The sequence below is a fragment of the Sesamum indicum genome, linkage group LG11 (assembly GCF_026168435.1).
Source record: "Sesamum indicum cultivar Baizhima isolate 11 linkage group LG11, ASM2616843v1, whole genome shotgun sequence".
NCBI classification, from domain to species: Eukaryota; Viridiplantae; Streptophyta; class Magnoliopsida; order Lamiales; family Pedaliaceae; genus Sesamum; species Sesamum indicum.
This window is the reverse complement of record NC_142667.1, coordinates 7,336,563-7,351,610: the sequence shown is the minus strand read 5'-3', so window position 1 is coordinate 7,351,610 and position 15,048 is coordinate 7,336,563. Positions and strand designations below refer to the sequence as shown.

The window sequence follows — 15,048 nt, the reverse complement described above, 5'->3', positions numbered from 1 at the left end:
TCTACAATTGGCTTACTAGAAAAAATATGATTTTTCGCTAGGGTTGGTTACTGTAATCAAAACAAGAATACTATAATAAATACAAATTAATCATGACTTCGCAACGGTCATTAGTCCTTGTTTCTGCAAGTGCGGTCAAAACCATGGCAAATGTTTTGGCTATGATAAAACCCATGACGAATATTGATTAATCGTGGTAAAATTTTAAATTTTTGCTTTGATTTTGTCTAAACGTAGTTAATAGTATTGATTTATTATAACTTTTAAACTGTAATCATTTATAGTGTAGCAAAAATTTAATTTTTTGGTAGTGGCCCAATCCATTAGTGGGGTAATTTTTTTATAATATTTTAAATTTTTTCATCCACCTCGCCTAATTTTTTATAATTTATTTTTTTTATTTTTAAAAGAAAATATTAAAATATAGCAAGCGATAAGTTGATAATTTCAAACATCCATCCGAGAATGATATAATTTTATCAAATATTGAGAGGGGTATTTATAATTTTTCAAACAACAAGATAGTATTGGTAATTATGTCAAATCTCAGAGAAGCTTGTAGTAATTCTATTTAGTGAATAATTTACTAAATCATACAAACAATTTGAATAAAATAAGGAAATCATATATATTAATTACAGCATTGAATTAATATAAGTTAATGTGAGTATTAATATTATTGAAATATAAAAAGAGTATAATCGTAATTAAAAAGATGAAATTTAAAAACAATATAAGACGAAATCAATTCGTGTGACATAATACTATTTTTGAATTAGGATTTGTTTCTTGTAAAAATTTTATGACTCGTGGATTTGTAAAATATAGAAAAATAAATAAATAAATTGTTGTGTCCAATTGGTGGTGGACACGCCACAAGCTCTTTTCCCGCCATCTCATTGTCATTGTCGTGCATGTCTATATCACGTAGTACTTATGTATTTATTTATATTTATAATGTAAATTCAACATTAAAACTGATTTTCAGAAGACGCTAACATTTCTGATACATATATCCGTATCATGTATTAATGTATGTTATATCCGCAAAAATGCAAACAACCATATTGTGATATCACAAAAATGAGCAAATTACCCCTTATGAAAAAATAAATAGCGATTTGTCTCCTAATATTTTTTAAAATGAAGTAATTTACGTCCTTGTATAAGGAGGTAAATTGCTTCATGTTAAAAGTACAGGGGCGTAAATTACAATATTTTTTTTCATAAGAGGTGTAATATGCTTATTTTCAATATCAAGGGGGATAAATTGCTATTCACCCATTTTATATCTAAATAAATATTCAACATTGCAAAAAGTGGTTTTTGAATTTTGCTACACCTAGGCGTTAGCATTCATTTGTTTTCTCGATAAAGGTAAATTTTCATAAAACAAGAAGTACACGAGTACAGTACAATCATAAGTCATTGTGGGCTTCACCCTCAGGATTCATTTGCCAACAACTAATACAGTAATCCTATCCAAATCCCCCACGCCTATTTAATGGTTCATTTTGACTGGAAAAAAGATCGAAAACAAAGGAGGCGGAAGGGGAAAAAGCCATGAGAGTTAGACTAAGCTCTATCATTTTAGAAGTTGTGCTATTCTGGATTTGCTCGTCGTTTGCAGGCATAGGGCTCGGCTTAAGCTATGACCGTTTCGATCGCAGAGCATTCCCACTTGATTTTTTATTTGGAACTTCATCAGCTGCTTATCAAGTATACATTATTTTCTACACTATTTTGCAACTTACATTTCTTTTAAATCTAGAGAAATATTTGTTTTCTTCTCATTCATGCATATTTTTTATTTATATATATATATATGACCATTTTGATATGGTTAATTATGACTAGTACGAGGGTGCCGCATTTGAAGATGGGAAAGGACCAAGCATATGGGACACTTACACACACAAATTTCCAGGTAATTCTTTTTATTTTTGCAAGTTTTGTTTTGTGTAAGAAAGGATACAGTATATATATACTAAGCTTCTTTCGGGTCGATAAAAGGAAGGGTAAATTGCATAATATCCTCAGCGTTTTTGGTGAATTTTCTTGTATTAATTTTATAGGCAAAAATCTCTTATGTTTTATAAAATAGAATAAAAAATTCCTTCTGGTTAGAAATAAATGGAGAGTATCTAATGCTCACCTATGGTGCGAGTGTGCTTCAGTTTTTGGCCTTTTGGGGATTACTTTACGTGTATAATAGCATTTTGCTCCTTTCTTTCACATTTAAATATATTTTAAATTGATTTATTTGTATTATTATTTTATTTAAATATATTTTATTATATATTGGATTAATTTAAATTATTTATTGAGTTCAAATATATTACAATAAATTATATTTTAAATTACTTAAGATTTTGACCGTTTATTTTTTACAATTGAAGATCAATGATTGTTATAAGAAGGGTATAATGGGCAATTAAGCAAAAATATTAATGCCTTTAAAGTTACCTAACAAAAGGGAGTATGCAATATTTTAGAAAAATACAAGGGATTTTAAACAAAAATTTATTTATTATTAAATAATAAAGTCCTCTTTTTTGAATGATCACCTTATAGTAAAAATATTAAATAAATTTTAGTTGAATAAATAGGTGTACGAATTTTTTAAATTAAGTTGAATAATAGTCACAAATTAGACAGTTTATGTCAAATAATTATTAAAATTTAGTTATACATCTAAATTTTCCAGATAATTATTAAAATTTATTTATTAAAAATGGACTGTCTGGTGCCAGTATAATTTGAGTATTTTTCGTAAGTAAATATAAAATTCTAAAAATAAACAGATATACTCTAATTATTCAAAAACAAATTGACACATATAATAAATTTAGGGAGTGTTTGTAAAAACTGCTATTTTCTAGGAAAAGTTAGAAGTGGTAGCAGAATCAAAAGTGGATAGTATTTGAGAAAAAAAATACTTTTGAAACAAACTTAATCGATTAAAGACTATTTTGTTCCATTTATTAAAAAGATACTATTGTTACTTATATTTCGACTTGTTGTTTGTCAACAATAATTATTTTTTTATAAAAAATAATAAGTTTTATTTCGACTTGTATTTTAATAATATTAATAGAAAAAGTGATTGTTTAATTTAATAATGCTCCCACTATGTAATATAATTGTTGACTCATACACAATAAAAAAATTATTTCATTAATAATCATAGCCATTTAATTTATATTTTCTTAATGATATAGGAATAATATAATTAGATAATATAGAAAATAAAATATAAATATTCTAAAATATTTAATATATGAAAGTGAAAATTTTATTATTGTTAAATTAATCAAATTATTTAAAATTTGCAATATCAACTTTGAATATGCAATTTTAAAAATACAATAAAAAAGATAAAATAAAATTAAAATTATTGTAATGAGGGTAAAATAGTAAAATAGAAGTTGAATTTTTTTACAATAACGCCAAAGTAGCTAGTTATAGCATTTGTGCGAGCTTTGAAAAAACAATTCTCAACTTTTGATTTAAAAAAAACACTTTTAGCATTTGAAATCTCAGCTTCTACTCTCAGAACTTCTATAAAAAGCACTTTTGAGCTAAAAGCTAGAACTACCTTATGGGATGTTTTTAACTGCTTTGGTTTTCTATAAATAAATTCAACTTTCTTTTGTGTTACTTTACCTTCAGTATAATAATCTTATTTCGATTTTACCCTTTTATTTTATTCTTAAAATTGCTCATCTAAAGTTGATATTAGAATTTTTAAATAATTTGAATAATTTATCACTAACAAAATTTATAATTTTACATATTATTTAAAAAAATTATATTTTATTTTCTATATTATTGGATATATTCCTATTTATATCATAGAAAAAATATAAATTAAACTGCTATGATTAACTAAGAAATATATTTTTTTGGCAATCATGCAATGTTATTTATAGTGCATGAATTAATAATTATATCACATAGGAAAATATTATTCAATTAAACATTCATTTTTTCATTAGTATTCAATATTTTAATAATGTAAAATAAATATTTGTAAAATTAAATATGGGATATAACAATTGTAACAAAATTTATTATTTTTTGAGAAAAAAATTATCAAAAGACAAGTGCAAATATTAAAGAAATATACTACCAAATTAAACTTTTATCCGTTTTTCACTTTTTTTATGGATACTATCCACTTTTGATTCTATTACCACTTTCAATTTTTTCTACTAAAATCAGTTCTTTAAAAGTAGAATTTTCGACAAACACTCCCTTATAACTTTTGGTTTAAAAGTATTTTTCTTATTAGTTTGAGAACAGAAATTAATATTTCAAACATATTAAAATTATTTTTTAAAGTAAGAAGTTGAAAAGCATTTTTTCAAATCTCGTACAAACACTCCCCATAGTCAGATGCATGCCTAATTTTTAGAAATATCTTTCAAGATTTTTATAAATGTAATTATGGTCGCAGTATTTTTAAATTTAACATATATAATGGCAATGTTTATAAAATGTTTCATATCAAAATATGGAATTTTCACTACCAAAATATATTCTGGACTCTTAATTTTATTTATTTAATCATACTTTCTTTACTTAATTTTTTTTATTGAATAAAATGACAGCCAAACATGCCCTTATATAAATAAGATTCTGTCTAATTTTTCCTCCAAAATTGGGTTGATCGTTAAACTCAGGCGGATGAAAATTAAAAACTCTGAGTACCAAATCTAATGACTTGCAAACCTAGGATACTAAAATTCAAAAAAAAAAAAAGTTCACTTTAAATACGAAAAATAAAATTATTCCCAACTGATACATTTACAGGTAAAATATCGGATAGGAGCAATGGTGACGTGGCAGATAACTTCTATAATCTATATAAGGTAATTTAGTTTTGAATTTTGAATAATTTTAATTTTTGTAAAACATTATCATGATCATAATATCTATCGTTGTTCATTTTCAATTTTTTTTTAAAATGATTAAAGTTGATTTTTCTCGTTAGTTTAGTGTCTAAACTAATGGAAGGATCTTTTCTGCCAAATAATTAGGACTAACTTTAATTATTTTAATAAAATTTAAAAATCAAAATTGATGTGGTCGGAACATGGGATATCAAAAATGATTTGGTGATTAATTTAAGGAACTAAAAATGAATTTCTCTATAATTCGGCTATTTTTCACCCGAAATTGTGCCTTCCACCTTTTTTACGTATGGTAAATTATGGGCAGTTAATTTTTTCCCATTATTATTGGTTTGCTCCCTTTTTTCCCCCTCCAGATAGGTGTCTTCATTAGTTTAAATAGTCAATTAACAGTTATGATTAATTATAATTATTTTAAAAAAAATTGGTTAGCAAAATTAATAAAGTCGGAATATCGGATACCAAAAACAATTTAGTGAATACCTTAGAGGACGAAAATAAAGTTATCCCTTAAAATTTATAGGCAAAATTGTACATTTCGTCTCATAGGATAGGAAGACTCAACACGTTTAGTTCTCTATTTTACGATAGTTTCAAAATGGTCCAAAACTAGAAAAACTTAACGTATTTAGAGACCTCTCCTTTACAGGATTTTTAAACTGGTCCCAAAATTCAAAAAACTCAATATGTTTAATCCCATGTCTAAACTTTTTTGAAAAAATAGACGGCAACGACACGTGCAATGCCCGTGTCCGTTAGCTAGCCTGCTCACGCAACTGATGAACATGCACATTTCACGTGTCCTTGCCATATCTTGTTTTACAAAAACTTAGACATGAGACTAAATGTGCCGAGTTTCTCTAATTTTGATACCATTTTTTAAAGATTTCATAAAGCAGATGACTAAATGTATCGAGTTTTCCTAAATTTGGAACCATTTTAAAAGTTCCATAAAAGGAGAACTAAAGTGTTGAACCCCTATCCTATCGCACTCAAATTGTCAGTTTACATGTTGTGTAGTTAATTGGAATCCGATTATGTGGAACTTAGCCTAAAACTTCGTCTACTATAAATAGTTTGGATCTAAGTAAAAGTCAATTTTTGTCATTCTAAAGCTCGCTATGGAAAATGTAAAAGCAGAAAAATGCCTGGATTTAGTAACTAATTGTTGGTGAAAGTTGAAATTGGCAGGAGGATGTGAAACTGATGAAGTATATAGGACTGAATTCTTTCAGAATGTCCATTTCTTGGCCACGGATATTACCTCGTAAGGCTACTTACATTATTACATTATTATTTAAAAAAAAAATACAAGCAACCCCTTGTGATATCGCAAATGAGCAAATTACCCCCTTATGATAAAATAAATAGCGATTTACCTCCTTGTATTTTTTAAAATACAACAATTTACCTCCAAATGATTTTTAAAATGAAGCAATTTACCTTCCTATATAAGGAGATAAATTGCTTCATTTTAAAAAGTACGGGGGAGTAAATTGTTATAGTTTTTTAGTATGCTCATTTTTAATATCACGGGGAGGTAAATTGCTATTCACCCTTTAAAAAATGATATCATTTCGTTCAGTATCAAATAAATTTATATAATAGCCCATATATACCCACTGTTAATTTATTCTATCAGGACTATAGTATTTTTGGATAATTAATACTTTCCCAGGTGGAAAGCTAAGTGGAGGAGTGAACAAGAAAGGAATTGCTTTTTACAACAATGTGTTCAACGAACTCCTTGCAAATGGTGAGCAAATTACGTATCTTACTCTCTTAATTATGTAATTAAATTTATTTTTTGTTTTTGCTATAATTTAAGTGTTTTTATAGGTATAACCCCATTTGTGACTTTGTTTCATTGGGACCTTCCCCAAACACTTGAGGATGAGTATAAAGGCTTTCTAAGTCCTCACATCATGTAAGTCAGTTTAATTATACAATTTTATATTTAAGTGACGCACGAACCCACGTGAATAAATTAAGATATAAAATAATTTTTTTTAAAAAAAATTAAGTCTTACATGTTATATTGACAGTGATGATTTTAGAGATTTTGCGGAGCTTTGTTTCAAGAAATTCGGTGATCGTATTAAGCATTGGATCACAATCAATGAGCCGTTCTCATTTGCCAGTGGTGGCTATGATGGAAGCTTCATTGGGAACCTGGCGCCAGGGAGGTGCTCCGCTAGGGACAGATGTTCTCACGGGAACTCATCAACCGAGCCTTATATTGTTGCTCATCATTTGCTCCTTTCCCATGCAGCAACTGTCAAACTATATAAGGAAAAATATCAGGTTCGTTGTAATTTTTCATATCATTCATATAATCATTACGGGTAAAATCACTTTTGCTCTTCTAACTATGCCACTTATTTGCAGTTAGATTCTATTAAAAACTAACGGTAGTTGGATTCGGAGGGAAGTTATGGGTGTTTGGCGCAAAAAAAGGACCCATTTTGACAATATTTCTAGAAAAAGAAATGTCTTATAGTTTTCATCAAAAAATAGACCCATTTTAATGAAATGTTAACGACAAAGACCACGTTGATGAAACTTTCAAATGTTGGACTAAATATGACGACTGCAAAACTTGAAGCGACTAAATGCGAAAAAGTAATATAGTTGGAGGACCAAAAGTGATATTTACTTTAACAATTAATCATGTTCATGAACAACTCTAATAAAGGAATCGAGTTAAGCTAAGTGGGGTCTTACCCTATTGAGACTCATGCCGAAAGAACCCATTCTATTTATTAATACCCATACCCTATCCAACCTCCTCAAGACCGAATGGGTTTCTAGATCCAGTGCACTATTGTTTTGGACTCGATTTTTTGGAATTGGGTCGGGACTAGACCTTATATTTTTTTTTCTTAGTTTTGTTGATAGTATTTGATATTTTTACTTAAAATAGGCTAATTGAAAAACGCTTAATAAGTTCAAATTAAAGCAAAAACAATAAAGTACATTAGATACATATTGAACACAAATTTACTTAGATAAAAAATCACGAAAGTGAATATAAAATAGATTTGCTATATATATCAAAATAAATTAATATAAAAATAGAAAGTTGCGTTTTGAACTAACAATAATTTACCATATCATTTACTATATATATTAGATTTATAAATATATTTTTAATATTTCTATTTATTTTTTATTTTTATGCATATTATATCAATAAATTCACAATTATAAAGACCCAATTCACATATAACTCCTTTTTTTGATAATTTTTTTAAAAAATATTCTAATAAAAATATTAAATATACATATTTAATAAGAATAGAATGTAATATTATAACTAGACCTTTAAGCTTCAATTTTGTCACTTCAATAAAATATTATTGCCTGTCAAGTTGTTAAGAAATATATCTAAGCATAATTAATATATTTATATAACTAATTATTAAGGCCCAACTTATATTTTATAATGCGTCTGGACCTAAATTTAATAATCTGCATCGAGTCTCAATATATATATATATATATATATATATATATATTTATAGATTTTGGTGCCCTTGTCCAACCCATTAACAGCCTTAAAGCTAAGGGAATCACTTTAGTAGTATTTAGTTGATTTGTTGACAATTAAAACAAGTAATAAATGGAGGTGTAAATTTTTCATGACATCTTTAGCATAATTAATCCTCACATTTTCTATAATCATAATTTATCCTCTTTATAATTTTGATCCTATTATTTTATAACTCAACAAATTTAATCCAATAAATCCAAAAAAATTGTAAGTTACGTCCCATTATCCATTTCTGTTAAATTGTTAATAGAGCACGTGCAATGCAAGTGCAGTGCTCCTTCTGTTATCAATTTAACGGAAATGGATAACGAGACATACATTGCAACTTATTTTGATTTGTGGGACTAAATATGTTAAGTAGTAAAATAATGGGACCAAAATCGCGAGACGGTAAGTTACGGGATGTAAATTGCAATTTTTTCGCCATTTGCCATTTTTCATTTGCCATTTGCCATTTGCCATTTTTCATTTGCCATTTGCCATTTGCTTTCTCTTATCTCTTAAACGCTTCTTTGTTTTAATTAACAAATAAGATCGATACGAACATCTATTCTAATCAACAAATAGAAATTTAATGGATTCTAAGGGAATGAACTCGTTAGATTGGTGTTAAAATTACAGGTGTATTTATAATTTTTAAATAATAAAATGATATTTATAAATAAAAAATTTTAAGAGATGTGATTGTATTTTTACCCTTTTTAATGGGCTAAAACAATTAACACCCTATTTAATTAAAACAAGTAATTTTTTTTATGGGTTAAACCAACTAATTCATTACAATTACTATAAAAAATAACAGTATAAAAATATGCACACAAGAATAATGCTTTGTTGAAGCCAAAATTTTATTTAGAGAGGAAAGAATAGAGAAGGAGAAAATATTTTGGTAAGAATTATGCGGACATGTACATTATTCTTCTGAGACATTAATAAATTCTATAATTTGAAACCTGGTAAGGAGGACACGGGCGACAATTAGCATGTGAAATTGGACCCATCGGACATGAGCCATGTAAACATTTTTATACAAGTTCATAACCCCATTTTTCATTTTTCATTTTCCATCTGTCGGAAAAATTGTAATTTATATCCCATAACTGATCCATTTGTGATTTTGGTCCCATTGTTTTATGACTCAACAGATTTAGTCCCACAAGTAAAAAAATTGTAATTTACATCGCATTATCGATTTTCGTTAAATTATCAACGAAAGGAGCACCACAAGTGCGTTAACGTGCTCATTCCATTAACAATTTAACGAAATTGGATAACGGGGGATAAATTGTAATTTTTTTGACTTGTGGGAATAAATTCATTGAGTCGTAAAATAATAGAATCAAAATAAAAACAAAGGTAAGTTATGAGACGTAAATTGTAATTTTTCCTCACATTGCTTTGTTATTTACATCTTTTGTTTAAACATAATAATTACATCATTAAGTTTTCTTTAATAACTATCACATTCTATATATATACACACAACGAAATTATAAATTATAACTCATAATTCACACAAAGTAATGTAAAAATCCACGCATATAGTAGGATATAAACTCATAATCTCATTATTGCAATAATTTACGTTTTCCATATTGGATGAGCTGTCCATTATTGCTTATATTTCGAATTGAGCTCTTGAACTGCTTAAAGATTTTTGTCATGTTACAGCCGATTCAAAAGGGGGAAATAGGCATATCGCTGGTAGCTCATTGGATGGAACCGTATTCAAGCAACAAGCTGGACGTTGAAGCTGCAGAGCGAGCTCTTGATTTTATGTATGGATGGTGAGCAATTAAGTACATCAATTGTTATAAAAGTATATAATGGTAAACATTAGTTTCAGCTGTCGGAGATTCATGAAACCGTTACCAATAATTTTAGTTTGCTATCAAATGATGGGTAAATTACATTTTTTTTTGTCCCATAATTGGACCTGTTTCCAATTTTGGTTCCACACTCAGGTTAATTCGCAAATTAAGTCCCACATGTAGTTTTTTTTTTAATCCAGTTTGAGGACCATTGAGGGATTTCTACCCAATTGATAATGACAGCTGCTCTTTTCGTTAGTCAATACAATCAAAATAAGGGTAAATTATATTTTTGGTCCCATAAGTGGACCTGTTTCCAATTTTGGTCCCACACGTAAATGTGCGAATTGGCCTGGTGTGGGACCAAAACTGAAAACATGTCCACTTATGGTACCAAAATTGGAAACAGGTCAACTTATGAGACCAAAAATGTATTTTACCCTTATTTTGATTGTATTGACTAACGGAGAGAGCAGCTACCGTTTTCAATTGGACGCAAGTCCCTCAATGGTCCTCAAATTGAAAAAAGAAACCACATACGGGACTCAATGTGCGAATTGATTTGAGTATGGGACCAAAATTAAAAACAAATCTACTTATGGGACAAAAAATGTAATCTACCAAATCAAATAATCTTTCGCTTTTGCAACCTTTTCAGGTTCCTCCATCCTTTGGTTTATGGAGATTATCCAAGAACCATGCAATCGCTTGTGGGAAATCGATTGCCAAAATTCACCAAGGAGCAAGGAGCAATGGTCAAAAAATCCTTCGACTTTTTGGGATTGAACTATTACACTGGAAATTATGCAGCTCACATTCTCTCTCGTAGTGCAAATATTAGCAGCACAACGGATAGTATGGTCCGTCTCTCAAGTAAGTGTTTTAGGGATGACAATACATCAGGCATGCACTGTCCAAATTTCCCAAAATCCAATGCTCTCTACCGAGCATGATTCTCATAGAGCCATATAAGCCGATGCATGTCTGAATCATGTTAAACCAGATTAGTAGTTAAAAGATACAATTAATTACAAATAGACCTCTTTGAAAATGTGAGATTGCATTTTTCTCTAAAAAAGTTTAAATTATATTTACAACTCCTCTGAAAATTCACAATTTACATCTGATTTCCTTCTGCTAGAGCTTATATGAAAAATGCTGAAATCAGCAAAAACACATATATATTTTTTATTTTACCCCTCATTCAATGTTTATTTTATACTTATAAGGGGGTAATGTAGTCTATATAAAGTCAGAAAGGTGAATTGTAATAAAATAGCAATAGATGAATAAGAAAACTAGTCATCCTTCGATTTTTATACTTCTTATATATTGAGTGGGGTTAATATTACTGTTACACATATTTCATCAAAGTATCTTGTTTAAGTCTTCATCTAGTGCTTCAAGAAATATATACAACAATGGTGTTCACTTCACCCCATTTATAGGAAATAAAAAAAAATTCAAAAAGAAAAGATTGACTTTTCCACTCATAAACGGCTACTTTTGTCAGAGAATAATAGTTTATTATAATTACACCCTTCTGACTTTACATAATTATATTTACCCCTTTATAAGTATAAAAATATTACATGAGAATACTAAATGAGGGGCGAAAATAGAAATTTATAATTTTTTTTTTTTTGCTGACATCAATATTTTTCGTACAAACCCTAACAGAAGAGGGTCATGTGCAATCAGTGTATTTTTAGAGGAGGTATAAGTGGTCATATATATTAAAATTTATTTTAGAAAAAAAATATAATTTCATATTTTAATAGGGCCTAATAAGTATAATTAACCCTTGAAAAGTATAGACAAAATTTTAGAATACAATGTTTAAACATTGTATACAATAACATTCCATTTAGTGACCAAGCTTTGATTGATTAAATTATATAGTAACTTTATGTATTTCTCTTAATTATTTGGCAGCTGATATCAAAGGTGTACCCATTGGTGAACCTGTAAGTTGTCATCAAGAATTCTAAGTCTTTCCAGAATTATTTCGACTATACTAAATTTTGCAATATCTCAATTGATTTAATAATTTGTCAGACTGGGGTGAGCATCTTCTTTGTCTACCCGAAAGGACTTTATAAACTTCTACTTTACACCAAGAAGAAATACAAAAATCCAACTATTTACATCACAGAAACGGGTAAGTTACAACATACTTCTTTTTAGTAATATTTTACTAAAAGAATTTAGAAAAAATATAATCTTTTGATATATTAATTATTATGGACAAGTAAATAGTTACGAAAATATGTACTAATTAATCGAAGCCTCATACCAGCTATTAACGAGTGTTTTTATTGGTGATATCAAAACATTAGATATAGACCAAAGATATTTTCTTTAAAAGACCGCAGTGCTTAGGCGGCGGGTTTGACATGGATCCCTACCCATTTATTAAATCCAAAAAATCAAAGTCATTGTACAAGCTAAATGCTGCAAACAAGGAGTACATACTCTCTTTACAGCATCTATTTATACTAATTTGCTATCTCATACTTGTACACCTGGCCGACCAGACACGTCACGCAACATGGCTGCTTAACGGGTCGTGAAAGGCTCAGCCCTTGCACACTGAGCATAGTGAAAGACTATGGTGAATATTGATTAATCGTGATTAAAAAAATTAAGTTTTTACATAGATATTTTTTAAACTATCGTAAAAAAGTAATGATTTAAAACCATAGTCATTCATATTATAAATTAAGGAATAATTCATTTTGTGTCGTTTATATATATATGAAGAGAGTTATACGGATTGACGTCTGATTCAATTTTCTTTGAACTATTCTTAGGTATTGGTGACAGTAATAACGGTACCATGAAACATGCTATCGAAGACTTTCAGAGAATTAAATTCTACAATAGTCATCTTCGGGCTGTTCAAGAAGCAATTAAGTAAGTTTATTTTATTTTTTTTTATTTTTTAATGCTAATTTGCTGGGAAAGAAAACTCATACGACAAAACAAATTGTATGTCTGAAATTCGTTATTCATAATTTTCTTATGGTTAAATCCATTTTGACCCCCTGTGATATATTAAAATATCAAAAATCTCCTTATAAAATTTTTAATATAAAAAATCACCTTTATGTTACGAGTAAATAATCACACCGCTCTCTGGTACACAAATTCAGAGACCCCTGATATAATATCTAATTAATTATTTACACATGGTGGTTGTTTTTTGATCATGGGCAGTTTAATATTTTGGTTTGAATAACAGAAATGATGATCGATCCTCCTTTCTCTTTTACTGCAAAAATTATGTTATGCCTTTAATTATGTTAAGACAATCAACAGTATCGTATTACAATTTCAAAAATGAAAATTGTGGAATAGAAATGAATTGTGTAATAATACAATCTGCTAATGTAGTTTTGTTGTTGACAGGCAAGGTTTGAGTGTGAAGGGTTTATTTGCGTGGTCGTTTTTGGACACCTTTGAATGGGGATCCGGTTATACCCAACAATTTGGGATATGCTATGTCGATTTCAAGAATAAGCTGAAAAGAGTTCCCAAAAAGTCAGCTATTTGGTTCAAAAATTTCCTGAATGCCAAGTGAAAAAGGACACCTCTCCCTATGGATACTAGTACTTGTGTTAATTTTCATATGTAATAAGATTAGGGTTTGATGACCGTTGCTACATTTTAGTATATGTATGCCGACATTTATATCATTTACTTACTAAAGTTCGAAAAGGAAATAAAATACCCTCTTAAAAATAATGGGATATTGATCAAAACTTTTGAGACGAACATGTCTTCTCATTTATTCTTACTAGCAGTACATGCATACACGATGTGTAAGTAATTAAAAAATATTATAACAAAAATATTAATATACATGAATTAATATGTTTATATTATGTATTTTGATCAATTTTAATACACAACATCCAGTAAATTAAAATTAAAAGGAAAAAAGATCGAATATATGTACATATATGATTGAATAAATATGTAATTCGAGACATATAAATCTAAATATTTAGAAAAACAAAACATATTGTTACCAAAAATATACAATCTTTTCTTTTTGTGTGCATTGAAAGAAAAATTAAATATGTTAGGTATTATAATAACAAATTTGTTTGCTGTAATCTATTTTTTTTTTTTTATTTTGAAGGGAATATGCAAAGCATATTTTAGGATTACAAGAAATTTGGGAGTTCAAACAAGCCATCAGAATTAACTATCAGTTGATTTCACACTTGTTTCTTACGGACATTCACACGCTGCTTTAATTGGTAATGATGAACTTCATACTATAATTGTGTCAAAAAAGAAAAAAAATATTATGTAAATATAAATTCATTTCCAAAAAAAACGATTTGGTTTTTCAAAATTGATTTTGTACCATAATATCCTCTTATGCACTTTCTAGAAATAAGTTCAAACATATACATTATATTTGGTTTTGTTTTTAACTTGTTTTGGTGTGACTTGTGGAGATAGAGAGAGAAAAACAAAGATAAATAGGTGTAAGTTAGAGATACTGTATATGTTTGGATTTGTTTTTGGAGAAAATATAAAATAAGTATGTTATGTTTGACGTTGGTTAGTGGGAGACAAAAAGTATTATTCATTATCAAATCATGTCTCTTTTATATATATTTATATATATATATGTATGAATATATGTATATAATTTATTTAGTTGTGAGTGGATTAAAATAAATAGTATTTTCTAATTATATTTGTACGAAAATGACAAAATATAATTTATATAAATACACTTTTATAAACA

General features: G+C 28.1%; 1 protein-coding gene across 2 annotated transcripts; it reads left to right on the top strand.

Annotated features, from left to right (window-relative positions):
* The first annotated feature begins 1,548 nt into the window (after positions 1 to 1,548).
* Positions 1,549 to 14,026, top strand: LOC105173366 (beta-glucosidase 12). Of its 2 annotated transcripts, XM_011095078.3 has the most exons (13): positions 1,549 to 1,719; positions 1,858 to 1,927; positions 4,816 to 4,874; positions 6,108 to 6,183; positions 6,595 to 6,672; positions 6,756 to 6,843; positions 6,962 to 7,220; positions 10,141 to 10,256; positions 10,939 to 11,153; positions 12,216 to 12,247; positions 12,339 to 12,441; positions 13,094 to 13,196; positions 13,692 to 14,026. In XM_011095078.3, exons 1-13 carry the CDS (start codon positions 1,564 to 1,566, stop codon positions 13,861 to 13,863), a joined length of 1,527 nt encoding a protein of 508 aa, XP_011093380.1. In that variant the 5' UTR covers positions 1,549 to 1,563; the 3' UTR covers positions 13,864 to 14,026. The 2 variants fall into 2 exon arrangements, with proteins under 2 accessions (XP_011093380.1, XP_088731631.1); XM_088875505.1 differs by lacking the exons at positions 12,216 to 12,247; positions 12,339 to 12,441.
* Positions 14,027 to 15,048: the final 1,022 nt, after the last annotated feature.